The sequence below is a fragment of the Olea europaea genome, unplaced genomic scaffold, assembly GCF_002742605.1.
Source record: "Olea europaea var. sylvestris unplaced genomic scaffold, O_europaea_v1 scaffold753, whole genome shotgun sequence".
NCBI lineage: Eukaryota > Viridiplantae > Streptophyta > Magnoliopsida > Lamiales > Oleaceae > Olea > Olea europaea.
Window position 1 is genome coordinate 1 of NW_019265938.1, and position 22,185 is coordinate 22,185.

At 33.5% G+C, this 22,185-nt stretch overlaps 2 protein-coding genes across 4 annotated transcripts; one reads left to right on the top strand and one right to left on the bottom strand.

Moving 5' to 3' along the window:
• Nucleotides 1–5,040: 5,040 nt before the first annotated feature.
• On the top strand, nt 5,041–9,801 carry LOC111391096 (E3 ubiquitin-protein ligase SINAT2). 3 transcript variants are annotated; one of them, XM_023016242.1, is made up of 4 exons: nt 5,041–5,345; nt 6,957–7,262; nt 8,473–8,856; nt 9,280–9,801. In XM_023016242.1, the coding sequence occupies exons 2-4, from the start codon at nt 7,047–7,049 to the stop codon at nt 9,595–9,597; spliced, it is 918 nt and encodes a 305-aa protein (XP_022872010.1). In that variant the 5' UTR covers nt 5,041–5,345; nt 6,957–7,046; the 3' UTR covers nt 9,598–9,801. The 3 variants fall into 3 exon arrangements, with proteins under 3 accessions (XP_022872010.1, XP_022872008.1, XP_022872011.1); XM_023016240.1 differs by lacking the exon at nt 5,041–5,345 and adding an exon at nt 5,503–5,746; XM_023016243.1 differs by lacking the exon at nt 5,041–5,345 and having other exon boundaries at nt 6,957–7,076; nt 7,171–7,262; nt 9,280–9,796.
• A 1,460-nt stretch (nt 9,802–11,261) lies between these two features.
• Nucleotides 11,262–17,168, bottom strand: LOC111391105 (carbon catabolite repressor protein 4 homolog 1-like). The gene is made up of 11 exons (XM_023016257.1): nt 16,517–17,168; nt 15,431–16,193; nt 14,674–14,760; nt 14,523–14,606; nt 14,361–14,447; nt 14,142–14,228; nt 13,130–13,183; nt 12,903–13,042; nt 12,750–12,840; nt 12,153–12,317; nt 11,262–11,595 (listed from the first exon to the last, which is right to left on the bottom strand). The coding sequence occupies exons 1-10, from the start codon at nt 16,672–16,674 to the stop codon at nt 12,159–12,161; spliced, it is 1,710 nt and encodes a 569-aa protein (XP_022872025.1). The 5' UTR covers nt 16,675–17,168; the 3' UTR covers nt 11,262–11,595; nt 12,153–12,158.
• Between the last annotated feature and the right edge of the window lie 5,017 nt (nt 17,169–22,185).

Genomic DNA, 22,185 nt, shown 5'->3' on the forward strand with positions numbered 1-22,185 from the left:
TTCATTGCTCACACAACTTTACGTACTATTATGTTAAACTCGTTCAACTTTGATATGGTTATGGATGATCACTGAACTTATAGAAAAATCACTCCATCCATCACTCTCCCAATCATCGTTTGAATGGCCGTTGATCAGGCTAGACGTGATACTAGTAATTAAGCAAACACCTCAAGGTTTCATTTTTCTATTATCACATCTAGTCAAATCAGCAACCATTCAAATGGTGATTGGGAGAGTGGTGGATGGAGTGATTTTCCTAGTGACCATCCATAAGCATATCAAAGTTGAGTGAGTATAACATGACAGCATGTAAATTTAAGTGAGTAATGAAACTTTTTACTCCTGTTTGAATGGCTTGTCCTCATGGCCCAATTGGATTGCATGGCAATTCTTTGCTATTTATAGGTCAGAAGAAAGGGAAAGAAGAAAAAGAAAAAGAGAAGAAGAATTCTTTTCTTCAAGAAAATATCTATTAATATTATATGATCAAAGAAGTTGTTACAAGTTTAAATAGAGAATGAAAATTAGCAAAATGAATAAGGCACCAAAATATTAGATCATGAAAGAGTAAACATACGAGAGAAAAGTTTTAATATTGGTTGGAGGTTGACTAGAGATAAAACCAATGATTTCTATCCTCCAAGGGTACAGTGAATAGAAAGAAAGTGTAAACTTTTGAATAACCTTACATATACTGTATTCTCGGATTATTAATTAATATTCCAAGATTTAGATTGCAATAAAATTTTCAAAAATGGCAACTCATATGTACAATCCATGCATCGAGGACCTTACAATTTTTCCAATGAAGAAATATATCATATAAATAGCAAGGTAGGTATGTATAGAGCAAGATAATATGTTATTTATTGTTAACTGGCTATTAGAGAAATCAGAAATTATAGTAATAGCAGTTGAAAAAGGAAAATAAGCATGATCAACATTAATATTTATGTGTTTAAAGGAAAGGCTTATGGAAAATCATATATTTTTCTTAGGCTTTATTTGTCTTCATTTCTTCCATATTTCATCACATTATTTTTTCTATAATACTCATTTTCAATCACACATTCTTCATTAAAATAATATTACAGTAAATCAAAAACTTTTCTTTCTTTTTTTACCACACATTTCAACATTAATCACTATTCCATAATACATTACTTATACATAATGGGGTACAAACAAGCACTTATTCTGTAGTTGTTGGTTTCCTATTATGACGTGTGAAAATTGAATGGAGTACCTCTTTGATTACTCAAACTTCAATTTGTTACTGTTAAACTCATTCACTTATTTTCATTGCACAATCAATCACTTAATTTAAACTCATCGCAAATATACCATATTCCAACAAACACAAAAGGAAGTAAAATTTCCTTCTCAAATCACGTCCCCATGCACTTTTTTAAGAATATAGATACATACAAATTGTTCTTCCTAATTCCCTTACTTTAAGTTTCAAAAAGGATGTTAGGGTGGAACAATTTTACTTATTGGTCACATTTACTTCTAATATCGAGATTCATAAAATCTAAAGTAGTGTTCGGTATAATTCTTCTATTGTATTCAATTTACTTCTCTCGAGTTTTCGTTGAGCCTATTTAAATATTTCAATTTCATATCTATATGCAAATCAAACTTAGTTAAACGCACTAATAGTTCTAAGAATTCATTTATAACCACAGCAATTAATATAAGTATCTATATACGTTATATTAATTTACCGAATTTTAATATGTGGTCTAAACAAGAATTTGCATCTCTACGCTCTTATTATTCACGAAATCATTGAATAGTTCGCCAAAAAATTCAAAGCATTGATAACATAATTAAAATCCACACATATAATCATAACGCACAAGAATTTTAAATAAAAGAAATAAATAGTCTCAAATGAATTACATTGTTCACCCTAAAATTATATTTAGCAACTCATAGTAATGAAAGAAAAATAAGAAGTTATTATGGAAGATATCACTAGGTTTTGAATAAGAAAATCTTGCACCAAGATTTTCTTCTCCTTCCAATTTATGCTTTAACCCTTGAATTGCTTGTTATTTTGTACTCTTAAATTTTTCTCTTTAATCTCTAAGTGTGTCTATTGCATCTCAATGTGTGAATCTCCCTTCAAGATGTGAAAAATTTGTATTTATATGTGTCTTGTCATGTGTAGAAAATAGGGTTTTCATAGACTTCAGAACGGGCCAAAAATGCACCCTAGATGCACCCAAGCGGAGCCACAATGCCACGGCTCTGTTTTGGTGGCACCTTGGCGCCCTGATGGTGGCGTCGCTCCGTGTGAAAAATTCTGGCTGCGCTTCTTTCAGTATTTTTATCATTACTTTTTCTCCTAATATCTGATTGAGGCGATTCAAGATGTGCTAGAAAGTTAATACAAAGGACTACAACTTTGATTTAGACATTATTCTCAAATTCAATCATTTGCTATGTCAAAATGGGTCTCAATATGAGGCTAAAAATGGTGCAAAACTTTTTTTTCGGTTGAAACTTGATGTATGGTCATACTTGGATTATATTTCATCCATTTGATGTCTTTCTTTACCCAATTGACTTCGAACACTCTTGAATCTTCATCATGAGGTCTGACATAACTTTGAGTATTTGCACTTTAGTCCCTGAACTTTGGATCTTTTACAACTTAGCTATTTTCTCCAATTTTGCCCACTTTTGCTTTTTCTACTTTCTTGTACGATAAATGAATTTTACATATTCAAAACCAAATACAACAATTAGACCATAATTCATCCAAGAAGCAATTAAATATTATCGTTTTAAAGTTATGAATAAATATATCAAATACGCTTATCAAAAAGTAATGTTGCAAAAGTTTAAGGTTCTTCGGTAATCTAAATCAATTCAATTCTGAATAGGTGTTCATGTCTTCGTGATTCAATGTACTATAAAAGGAAGATTGAAATCAAAGTTGAGGTAATTCGAAAAGAGAGGCTACGATATCAGATTTTAAAATTATGTATGAAATTGACTGAGAGATTGATTGTACAACAAAATTAAAATTCAACGATCTAATTACTGCAAATTGATATTGGGTAATTCAGATGAAATTTTGCGAGTATTGAAATAGTTAAGGATAAGTGGGATAAAGATATATACATTTTTTTTTTAATTAGAGGTCATTATGTAGTTTTTATTATGATTAAAATATTCCAACTGATTAATTATTATAATGTTTCTTCACAAGTTGCCAAACATGAATCAGTCTACATGTACAGGGAAAATTTTTACAAACTACACATAATAATGAAGTGGGTGATTTATTTTATACAACAAAATATTCACGTGGAGCTCACCCTACTGTGAGGGCCCTTTAGAACTTCTATAAATTTATACCCTATACACATGGAATAATACGCCAAACATTAGCACTCAATTAACACTTCATTATCCATTCTTTATAAAATTGATAATTGATGTCCTTTAATGGATTTATAATTGAGATAAATCCAATAATTAATTTAAAATCATACAATATAATAAGTGTGTATGAGCATATTTGAAAATTAGTTTTAAATTCAGTGAACAATACAATTGACCAAAAATTATTATTTTTTTATGAAAATGTTCAGTATTATTTAATTCAACTTATTCGATTCATTATAACTTTTGCCATCAAATTCGCTTCTCATTAAAAAAGGATGCACTTCTCAAATAATCAGAGAGAGAGAGAGTTGAGAAATAATGACTCTCTTTATCTCATTTATATAGATTAATTTTTTTTTTCTTGTCCTAATTATATTGTCATATTTCTTTATTGATAATGTTTTATTTTGTTCAATTAATAATATATCCTTGTTTAATTTGTCTAGTTATAATTGTTTTTCTCACTTAATTAGGAAAATTTTTGGTAAAAATTATTTTTTCAATATTAAATAAAATTTATTAATTCGTGTGAAAAATAAAACTAACGTATGTAAATGGAACGAATGGAGTACATTTTTATTTATATCTTTCAAATTTCCACCACAAAAATGTTGAAAATTGTTATTGTTATGCCTTTTACAACATCGACAATCAACCCCATGTACGCAAACCACACGGCTTAAATCTCTCTGTTGGCCCTCGTGGAACGAACCTATGGGATGGTCGAGCCATGTTACGACTGAACTCTTGAGGCGAGGCTAAAGGAAATTAGAGAACGGGTCTAGTAGGAAATCTTTGAAAATGGATCTATTGAAGTGATTAATATGACAACTCACTGTCACTGTCGCTATAGCTAACCTATTTGGTCAATTCTACTACCACATGCTATAACTTATGGAAGAAGAATTGGTACTAGCATTAATAATTTGGTATTGATTGATGCCCATGATGAGAACTTATATCCCTATGGATGAGGCCACGTGTCTTCTTATCTGACGATCCTCACTTATTGTTTCACACTATAAAAGCTCGCACTTAGTATCATTTCTAAGGTAGTGAAAGTTTGGACTTTTATACTATAACTTTGCTATCTACATTCTCCATTTCACTCCTAATACTGACCCTTTTATTTTAAATTGAGGCTCACGTTAAAAATCCTCACACACTCAATATATCTAGCTTCTCGAAACTGACTTGACTATCGAAGTACATGCGGATGGCTTCATTCCCGTCGGAGAAAGCCACGTGTGTGTAACAATTTGTCCTAGAGTGCAGAAATACGACTTGTTTGGACGTGAGAGGTCTTGAAATTTGTTGGTCACGCTAGAGGTACATTTTTCGAGGTCAACAATTATTAATCATTAAAAATTACGAAGGCCTATAAAATAAACTGGGTTTGATTCAAAAGCACGACTTATTAAGAATTTATATTTTGTTACTGAACTTGAACAGATATCATATCAAAAAAATTGAAGCAAAATAATTTGTAATAGAATAACAATGTAAAAAATCGGAGACAATTTACTTCCCCTTCTGGAAAGTAAACGTCAACGGACAAACAAAGACTGACCAAAAAGAAAAATATTGAATTGAACATTCAAAACGTTGCGTGCACCCTAACAACAATTAAAACAGCATCACTTCTCCCCATGACCAATGTTAAATATTTATTACAAAACGTTTACTTTGAAATTTAAACCCAAAAGAAATGCAGATTTTGACAAAGGGTCTTGCATGGTCGTCAACATTGTAGTCAAGAATCCCTCTTTCTGCAATTTCTTTGAACCCGAATAATACGCGTTGATTCTATAAATTCTTTGTTTTTACCTTAATATGCATATGCTTTGGTCTTTTTGTTAATTTTGAGCATAAAGTTCAAATCTTTGAATTCAAAATTGCAGTTTTAAGGTTATCAAGGCCAGCATGGTTGAAAATCTCAGGTAAGGATCTCTGTTTTTTTCTTGATTTGATAATAAAGTAGAGGAAATTTAATTTCTTTAGTTTTATCACTGCGAAAGGACAATGGGGTTTAGAATCTCAAGTGGGAATCTCTTCTTTTACTTTCCTGTCTTCGTATTTTTTACTAAATAAAATTTAAACCCAAAAGAAATGCAGATTTTGACAAAGGGTCTTGCATGGTCGTCAACATTGTAGTCAAGAATCCCTCTTTCTGCAATTTCTTTGAACCCGAATAATACGCGTTGATTCTATAAATTCTTCGTTTTTACCTTAATATGCATATGCTTTGGTCTTTTTGTTAATTTTGAGCATAAAGTTCAAATCTTTGAATTCAAAATTGCAGTTTTAAGGTTATGAAGGCCAGCATGGTTGAAAATCTCAGGTAAGGATCTCTGTTTTTTTCTTGATTTGATAATAAAGTAGAGGAAATTTAATTTCTTTAGTTTCATCACTGCGAAAGGACAATGGGGTTTAGAATCTCAAGTGGGAATCTCTTCTTTTACTTTCCTGTCTTCGTATTTTTTACTAAATGTTTGTGTGTGTTGTTCTTCAAATAAAATCTGGGTTTGTTTTAATGTCTGTTTTTCTCTGCCTACGGATTTTGATTCGTTTGATGGTTTTTATATGTGGGAGCTTCCTTTTTTCTTTTTTCTTTTTTTTTTAAAAATAAATGATATAGAGTTGATTGGGTATCTTACTTATTTTGGCCATTTTGGCTTCTTTTTTCCCCTTTTTTTTTTTTTTTTTTTTTTTTTTTTTTCCCCCTTTTTTTTTTTTTTTTGTGGGGGGCTTCTTTAAAGCTGTCTTAATGAATTTGGATATTAATTAATTTATGTTGCCAGGTTTTCTTTGTATGTTGTATGGATATGCAAATGCAATACGTTCTATAGGTTTGATTAAATTCAGCTTTTTGTTGTGTCGGAAAATGTTGATTCACTTGATTTCAAATTTATATTTTCTACTTGTTTATGCAAATTGTTGGACTCAAATTCTGGTTATCATTTACGAAAGAATAGAATGATGGCGTGAAGGCTAAATGTATTGAAAAGGGCTTTGTGATCCAAGGTTATGTATGCAAATCAAAATAATTAATTTGAGAATATGATAATGTTATGCTAGCAACAAACCTATATTCCTGACAAGCAAAGGTTGTTTTGTATTTGAATTTTTCTAGATGGTTGTTGAGAGAATCTAATTTAATCTAAATGTTTTCTATATAATGCTACCTACTGAAATGGAAAACAGGGTAAGTAAAGAAAGCGGTTGGTGTTGAATGTTGATCTAGGTGTTTGGACCATTGACATAATAATACACTTACGAAGTGTTTGGTAGAGTGAATTTGATAGTACTCGACAATATTATTTAACAAAAGAAGCTAAAATCTTGTATGTTATACTGTCGAATTCTATGCAATGCAATATCTTGTGAGAAAAATGCGCTTAAGGATCTACCTCAATTAATTAGTGGCTTCATTTTTCTTATTTTTGTCTTGCTCGCCATAGCTTAGTCAAATTGCCTATCTAGAGTCTGTATAAATGATATTTTGCACTGATGATTTCCTAATGCTTTCATTTTTGCATCTTTGTTCGCAGGCTATATGCATCTTTGTGAAAGACCAAGTCAGCTTATGGTCTTGGATTTAGTCATTAAGCTAGTTGTATTCTAGGGATCGTGGGTTAATAATGGCACCTGGAGGTGGAGTTTGCCAAGAGGTGATTGAATCACGACCAAAATTCATGAATTATGAAATATCTGTGGCCAAGGCAGATAAAAATAGTTTTCTGGCTAAAAGTACTGCTGGTTCAGGTGAAAAACACGGCATGACGTCAAGTAATGGCGTGCACGACCTTCTTGAGTGTCCTGAGTGCACAAATTTAATGTATCCTCCTATTCACCAGGTTATTTCTTCAACTTTTTAACTGAACTGAAGTTTAATGTTCCTTTCTGGTGACAAGTTAGAACTTTCCATATACTAAGGAAACTTGAACCTTGCATGGATGACGGAACAACTGAAACTACCAGAATTTTTTTTTTCTTTTTTTGGCTCTGTACTTGACTTTATTTTATCATATATCTGAATCACTCATGGATGACTTGAAGTAGCATGCCACCATTAGCTTCTTTTTCTTTCCATAAATTCCTTTTTCTGGAGGTGACAAATTCCCATCTCCTCACAATGAATATCTCTTGCTTGGCATTATTTCAATTGCATTGGTGGCGCTTTATTCAGTGACCAGAAAGCATTTACCAAGTTTGCAGACTGCAGATGATGGATATAGCTAGCAACAAGCTTATTTTTTAAATTATTTGCACTCTCTCATAAACTTCCTGCTGAGTGATCAATTTCATAGTTCAAGGATTACTCATATGCTAATTCCTGGTGAACCTCGTTTATTTGTCTACTTAAGGCATGCTTGGCTAAGCATAAAACCCCCTGTTTGGCCCCCTTTCTCTTTCAACTTTTTCTTCTCACTCTTACTTTCAACCACACAATCTTCCATAAAATAATATTATACGTAAATCGAGAACTTTTCCTTCTTTTTCAACTGCACATTTTCAACAAAAACATTATTCCAAACATTAAAATTTGAAAGAAAAGGGGCCAAATGGAGGCAAAGTAAACTTTTGAGTAGTTTTTTTGTTTATGAATATATTTGTACAGGTTACTTTTCTTTATTGAGTAAATGTATTTATATTTGACAATAAGGTACGAGTTGCTTTCAAAATAAGTAACTTAGTTCCTGATGATGTCCTACAATAAAGACCATTTATGTTTTAATTTACTAATTCAGGTCATTTATATACTAATTTATTTATAAGCAAAACTTACTATAAATAAATATTTTAAACTCAACCAAACAGGCACTCATTTGCAGATTTGTTCCGCGTCATATTTGCTCATCATAGAATAGCTTTTTCATTTTGCTGTCCTATTGGTAAATATCTTACTAGTCTTCACCTTTTTTCCCTTCCCTTTTCCTCTACCTGCCAATTTTGGATTGGTGAAGCACAATAATTCAATATTTGGCTATTATAGTCGGTGTTTCCTTTAATATAAATCATACATGGCATCTACTGTCCTTGGTTTGATTTCATTGTATCGTGCAGTGTCCAAATGGTCACACGCTATGTGCAAACTGCAAAAGAGTTCATAAACGTTGCCCGACTTGCCAATTTGAACTCGGGAACATAAGGTGTTTGGCTTTGGAGAAAGTGGCTGAGTCATTGGAGCTTCCCTGCAGATATCAAAGTCTTGGATGTCATGATATATTTCCATACTACAGCAAGCTTAAACACGAACAACATTGTCGATTTCGGCCTTATAACTGTCCATATGCAAGCTGTGAATGCTCTGTAACAGGCGACATTCCAGCGCTCGTTGCTCATCTTAAGGAGGACCACATGGTGGACATGCATGATGGATCCACCTTTAATCATCGATATGTCAAATCAAATCCACATGAAGTCGAAAATGCAATGTGGATGCTAACTGTAAGTTGATTTTATGTGTTGATAGTGGTAACATTATCTGTTCTTTTCAAATCCATAAGACGGTATGAATTAAACACATATGTTACCATTCTGTGAATAATATCGAAGAGACGGGCATGATCATCTAAAAGCATAATGTTTGAAATGCCCTTCAGGCTTGCTGAACTTGTATCTCAAGATTTTATTAGTGTGTTTGTGAAGGTGAATTTGAAAGTTTGCGATAATAAAAATCTTGTCTATCCAATTTGGTATTTCGTACCAATCACGCCAAATTTCCATAACTAAGCTATTGACCATTCTATACTTGTGCTTGGATATTCGCTTAAAGGATATGAACCGAGCAGATACGTTAGTTTTTATGAATATTCATGAAGCGATAGGCAAGAACTTTCAAGTTGCAATCTGAATCTAGTCTCCATGCAGGTATTTAACTGTTTTGGAAGACAGTTCTGTTTGCACTTTGAGGCATTTTCACTTGGTATGGCACCAGTCTACATGGCCTTCCTTCGTTTTATGGGCGAGGACAATGACGCAAAGAAGTTCAATTACACTTTGGAAGTCAGTGCTTTTGGACGTAAACTAGTATGGCAAGGGGTTCCACGAAGCATACGTGATAGTCATATAAAAGTTCGTGATAGTCAAGATGGACTCGTAATTCCCAGGAGTTTGGCTCTCTTCTTCTCTGGTGGGGATAGGCAAGAACTTAAGTTGAGGATTATAGGGCGTATATGGAAAGTGTAATCTCAAAGATGGTATGTTCAGATTGACACGCGTTCATGGATTTTACTTTGCCAAAGAAAGTACTGGTATTCTGATATGCTTAAGTTTGAGCATATATTGTATCTTTTGTCATTGCTCTCAAGGATACTGAAACAGATTACCTGTATGAAACTCAAATTTCCACTTCTGATGTTAAAAGATGCATTTATGTTGATATTTATGACAGTTTTTTGTTGGTTCAAATCACCGTTTAGTTGTTGACATACCAACGGATTCTTCTATATGCATTTGCTTGAATCTTCTGTGACAAACCCAATAACCCTATGCACGCCGAGGATGAATACTCGTATCTTAATACAAACAGCTACTGAAGTTATGGAATCAGTGAAGACCCAAACTAAAAAGGTTCTATCAATGATTAATGGGACCGTTGATGAAAATTAAGATTGAATATGTTATGAGTCGCGCAAAATGCATGCCGGCACGTAGAATTGTAATTCTTCTTTGTTGGTTAAAAGAGTTGCATGGGATATTCCCGGCGATTCACAAAAGCCATTAGCTTTATTCCCAAATAGAAGTAACGACAGAGAGATCCATTTTCTTCCTCCTTTTTCTGGGTAACATATTTATCTTGCTGCAGGTTCACTTTCTAATGTTTCTTCTAATGGGAGTCTTGCTGAAATATCTCAACTCGTTTAAGTACGAAAGCAATAATCTACTCCGCGTCGCTTAGTATTTTGTGGTAATTGTTCATCTTGTTTAATTGTAGTATACCTAGTTGCATTTTCAATTTGTCCAGATCGACCTAAGGGTTACATCTACATGTTTTCTCCATGACCAAGAAGGATTAAGCTTATGCTAGTGTCCATGCCCAACAGGCTCTTTGATTAAATCATATTTGGACCAAAAGGTTGATCATTAAATTGCATAATAGTGCGGTAAGAATTAGTGGTAGTGTACTGAAAGTCGAAACTAAAAAACCTTCCAACTTTTACTAATTTAGGGAAAACTGAATCTGTGATTTCAGGAAAGAATATCCATACATCAGCAGGTTGCTTGTGCATTGTCTCGAAGCAAATAACCTAATCTTGTATGCAATCACATTAGGAGGTTTTCATGAAGCGTTGGCCACTCCCTGTTGTAGGTAAGAGGGCTAAACGTTTTATTTGACATCTGCACGGTGTCCATCAATAATGATTAGTCCTCACATTTTCTAACGACGACATAAATCTCCATCAGTTGTATCTAACCCATTCAAGCACACAAACCACTGCAAAGATTTCTGTCATGTTTGGTAAGGTTATAAGAGAATATAATTTTTTTGCCTTAATCAGACAATTTTAGCCATGTTTACAAACAAAAACTTCTTTTTCTTTCTGTTAAATGTCGTCAAATCCACTACCAAACACATTACCAGTCCAAGATAGTATTTTCGTGCCAAGCAAACCAATCCTTATATAGATTCAATTTCCTCTACTCCTCCCTTAATTAGTTGAGTTGGAAAAAGAAAAAAAGAAACATGCCAAGTAAGATCCGGCCTACAGGAATACTAACCGAGCTCCGGCACACACGCAAAAGAGAGGAAGCCGATACACCTTCATTAGAAGCAAAGAGCGAGGGTTCGGAAAAATCTGTATTCTTTTTCTCATTTGTTTTCCCAGTAATGAGAATATAACAGCTCAAGGTAATAAAAAATAAATAAAATAACGCAACGAGACTGACAACCCTTTCAGCAGGGAAAATTCGTATTTCCAGTGTATAAAAATGCCTGATCATATGCACATGGAACATCACTAAATTATATTTCTTTTGAAGGAAAAAAGGACGGAATTAAATAGATATCACAGTAAGTTTTTCTATGAGACGTGGCATGATACAAAGGAGCAAAAATCTAAAGATCACACTAATGATACACCTAGGAAATGATCAGGAAAGAATGATTCAACATTCTTACAATCACTTTTCTCTGTCCTTGAATAGTTTGAACAACTTTTTTTAAAATTCATTTTCAGGCCACACCTGCAGGAAACAAAATAATATGCTCACATTATTTCTTTTATGGTAATATACAAGATAGTTTATGAAAAATTACCTATATTTGTACTATTTCAGGAGACTACTTAAGAAAGACCAGTTGAAAAGATTAAACAAGAATCTACATCGACCACAGATGTCAGAGTTTAAGAATTTGTAGTAAATTTTACTACAATATAGAATGACTTGTACAAGTTTTTCCAATTGAACCAGTTAAAATATTCAAACATAAATTAAATAATGACTTCTTGCTACCGACTATGCTTGTCTAGATAATTACAAACAGGGTAAGATGTGTCTTTTAAATTATTAAAGGCATCTCCCTTAATTAAGTCTGAAAATCACTAAAATAAACTACCTCGCAAAACCAAAAAGCTCTCTCTCCTTATTCAAACACTGGCTGCTGTGTTTAAAACGTGATCTATATAACCACTCTCATGTAGATTCTCAATTCAATCTCTTAAACAGGGATTTATCAAGTACTAAAGACATTCAAAAGTAGTTCTTGTGCAAGTTTCGATAACAGCAAGATAATTGCTTACCCAGTGTCATCGTCTATTTCTAGGTTTGCCGCGGAATTCAGCTAAGAGTGCTATATGGTCTGATGACCACTCCGGAGAAGGAAGAGCCGTATCTTTTCGCAAACTATCCTCATCCAGAAGCTCCAAGAGTGACTCCACACTTAAGGAGTCCGCTGAAAGCGCAAATCAAAATCAGAGATTTTTTTATTTTTATTTATTTATTTTTTTTAATGTGTGGTCAAAATAGGAAAAAGTTGAGGGGAAATGCAAAAAAAAAAAGATTTTTTTTTTTTTTTTTTTGTGGGGGGGGGCCCCCCCCCGGGGGGGGGGGGGGGTTGGGTTATATGTAATACCAAAAATAGATATAGATGGGTTTCAAATTTCCAGTTTGTTTAAAGGAATACACACTGATCAAATATAGGTATTAATATCTGTTCTTCTATGGTGGTTTTGTTTTCGCAGGTAATTGGTGGTGATTGTGTACATTATTTCCATGACATGATAGTTGAAATGCTCAAGTGGGGCTACCAAGAGGGAACAACTCTCTTTGGATTTGGATATGATTTCCGCCAAAGCAATCGGTAACTGATGGATTATTTGTCAAATTTGCACATTCACATTTCTGAGGTTATGAATGACAGTCCTAGGGTACAAATGTATAATTTTCGTAGTATTATTGAAGTATTCTTTATGAGAAGAGGTGTAGAATCTGCCCTAGTAATTGTAGATCAAAGTTAATCTGTAACGATGGATGCTCTAATCGGAAACTACACGTGTCTCATTACGTGATCATATAGTGAAAAATGAAAGAAGAGAAACCTTCCAGGAACCGAATTGAAATCTCCACACACCAACATTGGGATGTCTGCACTTGCAGCAATCTTTTCCAATCCTTTCAACAGTGTGTGAACCTAATATGGACAACAAAGATGCTAGCATCAATTGAAAGTGAAACTGAGGTCAACAGATTAAAGAGATGACAGAATCAGCTAACAGACCTGCCAAAGCTTGACATCCTTCAAATCTTGATGAACATTTACATGCGTGTTTGCCTGCATCCAGAAAATAAAGAAATATACTGAATGCCAACAATGACCATTCGAAGCCATAGGCATAGTGATGAAGCTGCTTTTGAGGGAGGCATGTGAAACAAGATTTTACAAAAAACTCTCAAATTGTTTTCTAGTAACTGTAGGAGTCATTATTTACGCTTGGGGACCATTATTAAATTCAAACTCACATTCGACCATTATTAAAATCATATATAGGATGTAGCGTAAATCTCTACTATGAGTTTTCATAGGGTTCAGGGAATTGTGTGGTTTGCAATAAGTTTTGCTGTAGTAGCCACTCAACGACCTTTCTTATAGAGGTACACACATCATTCTTTTAGAGCCTGTGCGAAAGAGAATTGAGTACTTCTCACTTTTTGAAGGTTTTTTTTTTTTTTTTTTCCCCTTCTCTTTGGGATGGGGATGGTGAGATCTCTTCTATTTTGCGTCATAGCTCTCTTGATTAATTGCCCTTTTCTGTTCAAACTGAAACTTTAGTTTAACCAGAATGATTTTTCTAAATGAAGTGGCCGCAGAGTTCTTCGCTCTACCTTCCGGAGTTCCTAACCACAACATGAGCTAAAGTAGTGCCAGAAACCCACAGCAATAGACCTAGCAAAAGGTGATACAAGTGCCTTCTTCACGTTGAAAGGTAAATGTTGACTATAGTCCAGCATTTTTCATTCTTAAATTTTCAAAAGAGTGGGAGGTGTCAAACAGTCCCCAAGGTTTACCATTTGGAGTGCTATCTCACTGGACTGGCTAACAATGCTAAAAGGTCAGTACCAGCACAAATTAAAGCAGCATAAAGGAACAAAAGCTGCTAATCAAAAACAAATATGATAGGCCACCGACTGAATTAAAAAAGTGCAGAAAAAGGAAGCTATGGACAAATGTTGGAAATCACATTAATAACAAATGAATATAATAGCAGTGCGCGTTATAGTGAATTTCTTACCACACAAACAAGCTGCCTCTTCCCCAGATTATCAACACCCTGGTTACTGAACTTGGCTTCTAGCACTACGATTAGGGCAACATTATCCTATATAAAGAAAGAGAAGGCTCAACGACAAAATTATCAGCGGTATGGCTAGTAAGCATAAGTAATGAGCCAAGTTACAGTAGAGATTTATGTGAAACCAAAATTAAAAATCATTCATTGCAATAGCAATACCTTGACCAATCGATTTAGGGCAGTTTTCTTCTGAGCAGTTGGAACCACAGCATCTGTCAGAGATTGTGCGGCTTTGTTAAACTCAACCTACACACAGGCATGCCTTCAATTAAAATGACAATAAAGGATTAATAGCATGATCGATATGGTCCACTTTGTGACCTCATATTTCTTGACATGTGAAAATCTATCTCGGCGGAAGAAAGTAGCGCAACCATCGATAGTGTTGATATTTCCACTGAAAACCTGCATACAACAATAGCATCATAAATGATAGAAAGATATGGCCAGGTCAATAGATGCTTCAACCAACCTCTGCTGTTTTTCTTTTAAACAAAGCTTGATATCCATATTTATCCAGCTCAGGTGCAAAAAATTCCTCAAAATGATCGCTTTGAACCTGAAATAAAAAAAAGTTAAAATAAAGAATATGCTATATCAGGTTTTAACAGTGCATCTACCAAACGAACTATTTTGGATATGGCAGACAGAAGCAGAAATATACAAATACTAACAGGCATTCAGAAGTGTAAAAATCTCACTTCTAAAGGCTAATCAACTTGAAGAAGAGATCGTTAATTAAGAAAGAATTTGAAAAACATGAGAAGACGGAATGAGCACATCTATAGAAATATATCTGGAATTGTTTGTTCAATTATTGCTTAAGCAAAGACTTACCAAAAAAAGTATTTGTACGAGAAATATCCAAAGATACCTAACCCATTAGCAAATATATTCATCACTTTAAAAGATAAATGAACCTCAACGAAATTGGCAATTGACCAGAAGAACATATATCATGTGTTTAACATTCCAAATCAAATGTATATTTCAACATTTGGGGCCACTTTGGTATTGGTACAACTTCATCCAAAATGACCAAGCTTAATCAAAGATGAGGAAAACAGCTCCATTTTCAGTCAACAGGTATTGCATTTCATTTTTCACGATTCTTATTTCCTCCAATATTTCTACTACTCCTCCTAACATACTAACGAAGCTTAAATAGCATTTCCAGTCAATATAACTAAAGCTTTAGAAAGCATGAGCAATTTCTCATGCAATTGTACCTCTTGAAGACAAACAATATCTGCACGGTAGCCCACTATTTCACGTAGCAGGTTTTGCCTGCGGTAAGCCCAAGAAAGAGCCCAAGAGGGGCAATAACTGTATAATTCATTTGTAGCATACGCATCGGATAAAATGTTGTATGAGAGCACAGTAAAAGTCCCTGCAGATGAAATGCTGCCATCCATATCTAAATGCCCAGGAACATCAACTCCACTCACTGAAATCAGGCGCCGGGGACTGGGAGATGGAGCAGGAATTACACAGGACGTTAATATGGAATTAGAATGTCCCACAGGTGATTTTGTTTCTGCATCTACTACGACACACTCAAAATTAAGGACATGTCCGATATCATCAGCTGTTGGAGTGTATGTCTTAGAACGGCCAACTTCAAACCATGTTTCACCACCATTCCTCTGAGTAACTGTTGGTGGATACAGAGTTGTGGCACCATTTGTCAAGCTGGAGCTTGATTGAGACCCAGATAAGCTCAAATTTACAACGCCAGATCCTGTACTCCCTGTACTGTTGAAACGACCAAAAACTTCTTCCTCATCATTTCCATTTTCATTTCCAGCACTAGCAGCACGCTCGTGTAAAACACGATGATGTTGCCATGCAGCTGAAAAACATTTAGGAGAACAATGGTAACTCTTAGCAATTGGTATTTTGGCCTTCAAACAACCAAGGCACTGCAATGTTGCTTGCTCAGATGGGTGGACACTACAGACTGCAACTTTTTTATCACTTTGTATACGGTACCTGAAAGAAACAATTTATTTGTTCACAAAATTATTTGGCAAAAGTAGTTTAAGGTTATGCGGTCTAATAGATGCAAGTCTAAAAAATACAAATCCATACATGATAATGCGAATAAAAACTAGTACAAGTTTTCTGTGCACTTTTTAGACACTTAATAACAAATTATAAAACTATGATATCAATTTACAAGCCTAGAAGTAGAACTTTAGAGCTCAACATGCATAAACAAACTAATATTGAACACTAACGAAACAATCAAAATCCAAATTAAGTCACGTCTAAGATCAAAACTCATTCTTGGAAAGTAACTATTGAAATCTAACCATTTATATCTCAAGAAATGGCCGTCCACGGGATTGAACTCGGTAACATCATCAGTAGTAACAGGCTTGTCCGGGCGTCTCAATAGCACGTACGGTGTCAGCTCACACCCAACAATAGGAATATCGGACGGAAGGTGCACCCGCAGCACAGTTAGCATTGTACAGAAAGCTCTAGCGAATTCAATGCTCTCCACTCTATTCCTACCTCAGTTCCAAAACCTAAACCTAAGAAAGCAAAAATCGACGATTGGAGCGGCAATTGCGGGCGTACAAGTGGCGGATCCGCCATCACCTGATTCCGGCGCCAATCGCCAGCCTTGTGCTTTTCTCTTTATATCAAAACCCAATTAAATTACAAACTTTAAGAAGAAAATTAATTAGAAAAAGAAAAAAAAATTGAAGATCGAGATAGATTGAGCGTATGAAAACGAGGGGAAATCGAAATGTGAAAAAATGGGAACTTAAAGGTGATTGAATGATCGATGTGTATACATATATGGTTGCATGTAGTAGAGAGAGTATGTGAATAATTTAGAAAGAGAAAGAGAAGAGTGGATGATGTGTATCGATTGATTGGTGAATTAGGGTTTTCTAGAGTCGAAGAAAGGGCGAGAGAGAGAGACAGAGAGAGAGATGGGTCCGCGCTGCTGTAGGCTCAACATTCTAATAGGAAGAGGTGTGTGTTTAACCCCTCCCTTCTAAAAAAAAAAATATAATAATAATAATAATAATAAGATTTTAAAAAATTAAAATTAAAATTCATTTCTAATCTTACATTATTCTAATAAAATAATTTTACCCATATATTCAATATTTTCTTTCAAAATTATTTATCCTTAAAAAATGGCGTTTAAAAAGAAGCTAAATTTATTCACATATATACACACATTATTGTGTAAATTTTACTTGTTAAAATATGAAAATGTTTTGTGAAAATTCTAGGAATTAAGAGTACGTTTGATTTATCTTTTTAAGGCAATTTTCAATTTTTCAAAATGCTTAAAACATGTTTGATATTTTATTTTTAAAAATACATTTTTCAAATCAATGAAAATTTTACACATAAAATTCAAAATGATTTTTTGACGTTTTAAGTGTTTTCATTGTATTTTCAATTGGAACACTCAAAAATCTCAAAACAAAGAAAATGAACTCAATAATTTTCAAATTAAAATAATTAATAAAATCACACAAAACCTAAACACATATAAATCTCTCTCTCTCTCTCTCTCTCTCTCTCTCTCTCTCTCTTGCCCTAAGCTCTTTCAAGAACCCCAGTGAATAATCCATCTCTCTAGTGCCATTATTATGTACGGATGATTTCGATCGATTCTTGGAGATATACTTAAATGATTCATTTTTTATCAACTTTAAAAAATATAATTTTTTATCACACATTAGCATAAAATTGATATGTTTTACTAAATAATCAAATCAATTGAAAAAAAAAAAGTGATAAAATTATTTTAAAATTTTTTAAATCAAACTCGTTTTCTTTTTTTTCTTTTTTTTTTGAGAAACAATTTTACAAAATGACAAACCAGACTTGTTTTCTGCAATATTAAAAGAATCTCTCAAAACAAAAACAAAAAATGAATTCAAAACTGAAACAGAAAATGAAAACTCAAACCAAACGCTACCTAAATGTTTTCAAAATCTCAATTCATAATTAAAAGTTACAAGATTTTCTTTCAAAAATCATATATAATCAAAATTTTAAATAATAATAATAATATAAAATTAAACTAATCCACTTCACCCATCCCATAACCCCAATTCAATTACTTCTCAAACCCTAAAACCATTCCACCCTCTCCATCTTCTCTATGCCTACCTTTCATCTCGATCTTTTTTCTGTTCAATTGTCGAAAACAACTAGTGTAGCCACACGAAGGGCCACCACCTCAGGGTCACCAGATGGCTCAGAGATATCGCAACAGCGAAGGGACGCTACGCAGCACCGTATTATGTAGTGCCCTACAAGCAGCACGGTATCTCGATCTGCGCAACGTCGGGGCTATGTTGACTGATGATGTCAAACCAATATTGTGGTTGTGATTTACAGTTTATGGTTGAGGACCGATAATGTTAGATCTATTGGTTGAGCGTCATATGATGTCTATAGTTGTGGTTTTCGGGGATGAGTGCACTACTGGGGATTTCAGTGAGCTTCCAATTTCGCATGTGACACATTAGTCAGATATTGTGGTGCAGGTTGTATTGGTGCAAGTGAATCTCTCAAGGCATGTTTGTGCAGCTAATGTAATCTTTGGGGTTTTTTTGTTGGTGGTGGACTTAGGGATGTCAACGAGTCGAGTCGGCTCGTGAGTAGAAATTTTAGGCTCGGGCTTACCTCAAGTAAAATGATCGAACATTTTTTCGGGTCTAGGCCAAGCAAAAGAAATAGGCTCGACCCAAGCTTTCGGCTCGAGCCTTTTCGAGCCAAGCAGGGCAGGCTCGATGTTTTGCTGAATTTTTTTTCTTATAAACGTAGCAGCAACCAGCCTTTAAAATAATTTGTTTTTTTTTTATAGACATAGGCTTGTAAACCCGAGCCAACGTGCCACACAGGCCAGCGAGGGCTTTGCTCAATGCCCCAAAATGAGGCTTGGTTCTTTCGAGACTCGAGCCGAGCTACGAGCTTTCCGAGTCGACGAACCTGATTGTCATCCCTAGTGGTGGTGCATGTGGATTTGGCGATGGTGGTAGATTTTGGCACTAGTTCTGGTGTGATGGTTGATCTAGCACTATTGGAGGTGGTGAGGTGATGCTCACAAACGATTGTGCTGTAGGTCGTGTTCGTGGTGATGGCGTTGTTGTGACGACAGTCGAGTGGGACGAATAATATTTGTAACCAATAAATTGGTTGATTGTGACCAAGACCAATAAATTGGTTCATTTGCGACCAAACAAATAATATATGGCTTAAAAAATATGATCGAACTTAAAATTTGTTAAGTTGTGACCGAGAAATAACTTGTGACCAATTAATTTGATAATTTGTTATCTTTAAATATGTTGAGACTTATAAAAATTGTGATCGATGGCCGACAAATGAATTGTAACCTATGAAATATATGATATTATGACTGATGAATAAATTGTAGCCTATAGAATTTTTTATTTTTTATTGAAAAATAATTTGTAACCTATAAATTTTTTTATTTGAGATCGAGAAATAATTTGTAATCAAATAATTTGACAATCGGTGACCAACTTGTATAGAATTGTTATCATAATGTATTTAATTGATAAAATATAATTTAATTAAATTTTAATAATATCTTATTTTTGAAGTTTTAAACTTTATTTCTTAGTTTTGAAATTGGTCATAGTTAAACTCTTAAATATGAAAATTTCCCTTTGTGAAAATTACAAGAACCAAGTGTTTTCAATATCTCAATTTATAATTAAGAGTCACGAGTTTTTCTTTCAAAAATCAGATATAATTAAAATTTTAAATACTAATAATAATATAAAATTAAACTAATCTACTCCACCCACCTCATAACCCCAATTAAATTACTTCCCAAACTTGACATCTCAATCTACACAACGTCAGGGCTATTTTGACCGATGATGTCAAACCAATATTGTGGGTTGTGATTTGTAGTTTGTAGCTGAGTGCCAGCAATGTTAGATCTATTGGTTGAGCGCCGCATGATGTCTATAGTTGTGGTTTTTGACAAGCTTCCACTTCTATGAGCGCGCACTATTCAGGTATTGTATTGTAGATTGTGTTGGTACCGATGGATCACTTGGGGTATGTTTGCACAGCTAGTGTAATTTTTAGGGTGCTTTTTGTTGGCTGTGGTGCAAGTGGATCTAGTGATGGTGGTGGATTTTAGCACTAATCCTAGTATGGTGGTTGATGTGGCACAATTGGCAATGGTGAGTTGGTGCTCACAAACAATTGTGGTGTTGGTTGTGTTGGTGGTGATGGTGGAAGAGGTGTCATGACGACAGTCGAGTGGGACGAAGAATGTTTGTGACCAATAAATAATTGGTTGATTGTGATCAAGACTAATAAATTAGATAATTTGCGACCAATAAATAATATATGACTTAGAAAATGTAATTATGACTTAAATTTTTTAAGTTATGACCTATAAATAACTTATGATCAATTAATTTGATAAATTGTGATCGTTAAATATTGAGACTTAAAAAAATTGTGTTTGTGACCAATAAAATAAACGAATTTTGACCTATGAAGTTTATGATTTTATGACTGATAAATTTATTGTGACATATAAATTTTTTTATTTGTCACTGAGAAATAATTTGACCTATAAATTTTTTTATTTGAGATCGAGAGATAATTTGTAACCAACTAATTCAATAATCTGTAAACAAATTGTATAGAATTGTGACCATAATACATTCAATTAATAAAATATATTTTTAATTAATTATTTCATGATCAAATTTTAATACTGTATAATTTTTAAAGTTTTAAACTTTATTTCTTAATTTTGAAATTGGTCATAGTTAAACTCTTAGATATGAAATTTTTCCAAATATTTTTTATTTTTAATGCACAATCCAATTACAAAGCCCATTTCACATAACATGATAAAAGCCCAAATAAACTGGCCTAGCCTTATTCTAAAAAAGAGGTAAATTTATTTTACTAAACCGAACACCAAGAAAAAGTTACTTATAATTAGAGTTACTTTTTATATGAGCAAGGTAGAAACTCTAAAGATTGTTCGTTAGAGGCTATGGCTCGTGTGGAGTTGAAAATTTTATGCTCGCTCGTAGAAAAATCATTGATTAATTAATATAGTCAACGTTGTCCATCAGTTTGTATCATTAATAGGAAATGAATAGGGATCCCACACAGGATGCGATCCTTCGAAAAAATCTAGCATAAAAGTTTATTCGAGTGTAAGTTTTTTACTCTTAATGCAAATTTGTGAGGACTAAAATTATGTCTAGAAGATTGTTAACTACTTATTAGGGGAGAGAACACAATAATTCCTGTTTCTCTCTATATATACAAACATCATTTTCAAGTAAAGAACGGTAAGCATAAAATAATTTGGTTGCCCAACAACAAAAGATTGTAAGCCTTCTTCTCCTACCTTTCTAAGTTAGAAATTCATCAAACAGTGTCAAAGTCTGATAATAAAAAATTTAGGATTGTTGTAAATGGTTAGTTGATTAGGGTTTACAAGTGAATGAAAAATTTTACCCCTGCAGCCCTAGAGACTATTACCATTGTATCCTTAATTCTGTCCTATAAATATGGAACTTTGATTTTTAATAAAATACAAACAAGTCTATTGACTTTTCTCTATTTTTTTTCTCTTTTTCTCTCTTTCATAACAGATTATCGACACGATAGCTTAATTTTTTAAAGTTTAGTAAAGGTAGTTATTTTTTTATAAGTATAAATATTTATCACGTGTACCAAAATTAATTTGGTAACACGTGAATTCTTTCAACTATAAATATCATAACCAAGTTGCTCATTCTCCTCTGATTTTCATTGGTATGCTTATTAATTTTAATTCAAGTTTGTATGTGAAATTTGTACATATACTAATTCATGTCTTTTGATTCATAAACAATCAGTTTTATCACATATTATTCACTTATTAGTTCTGTCTTTTGAATTTGCCACACATTAGTTCTACCTATGATTTTGTATATGTGAAATTCAT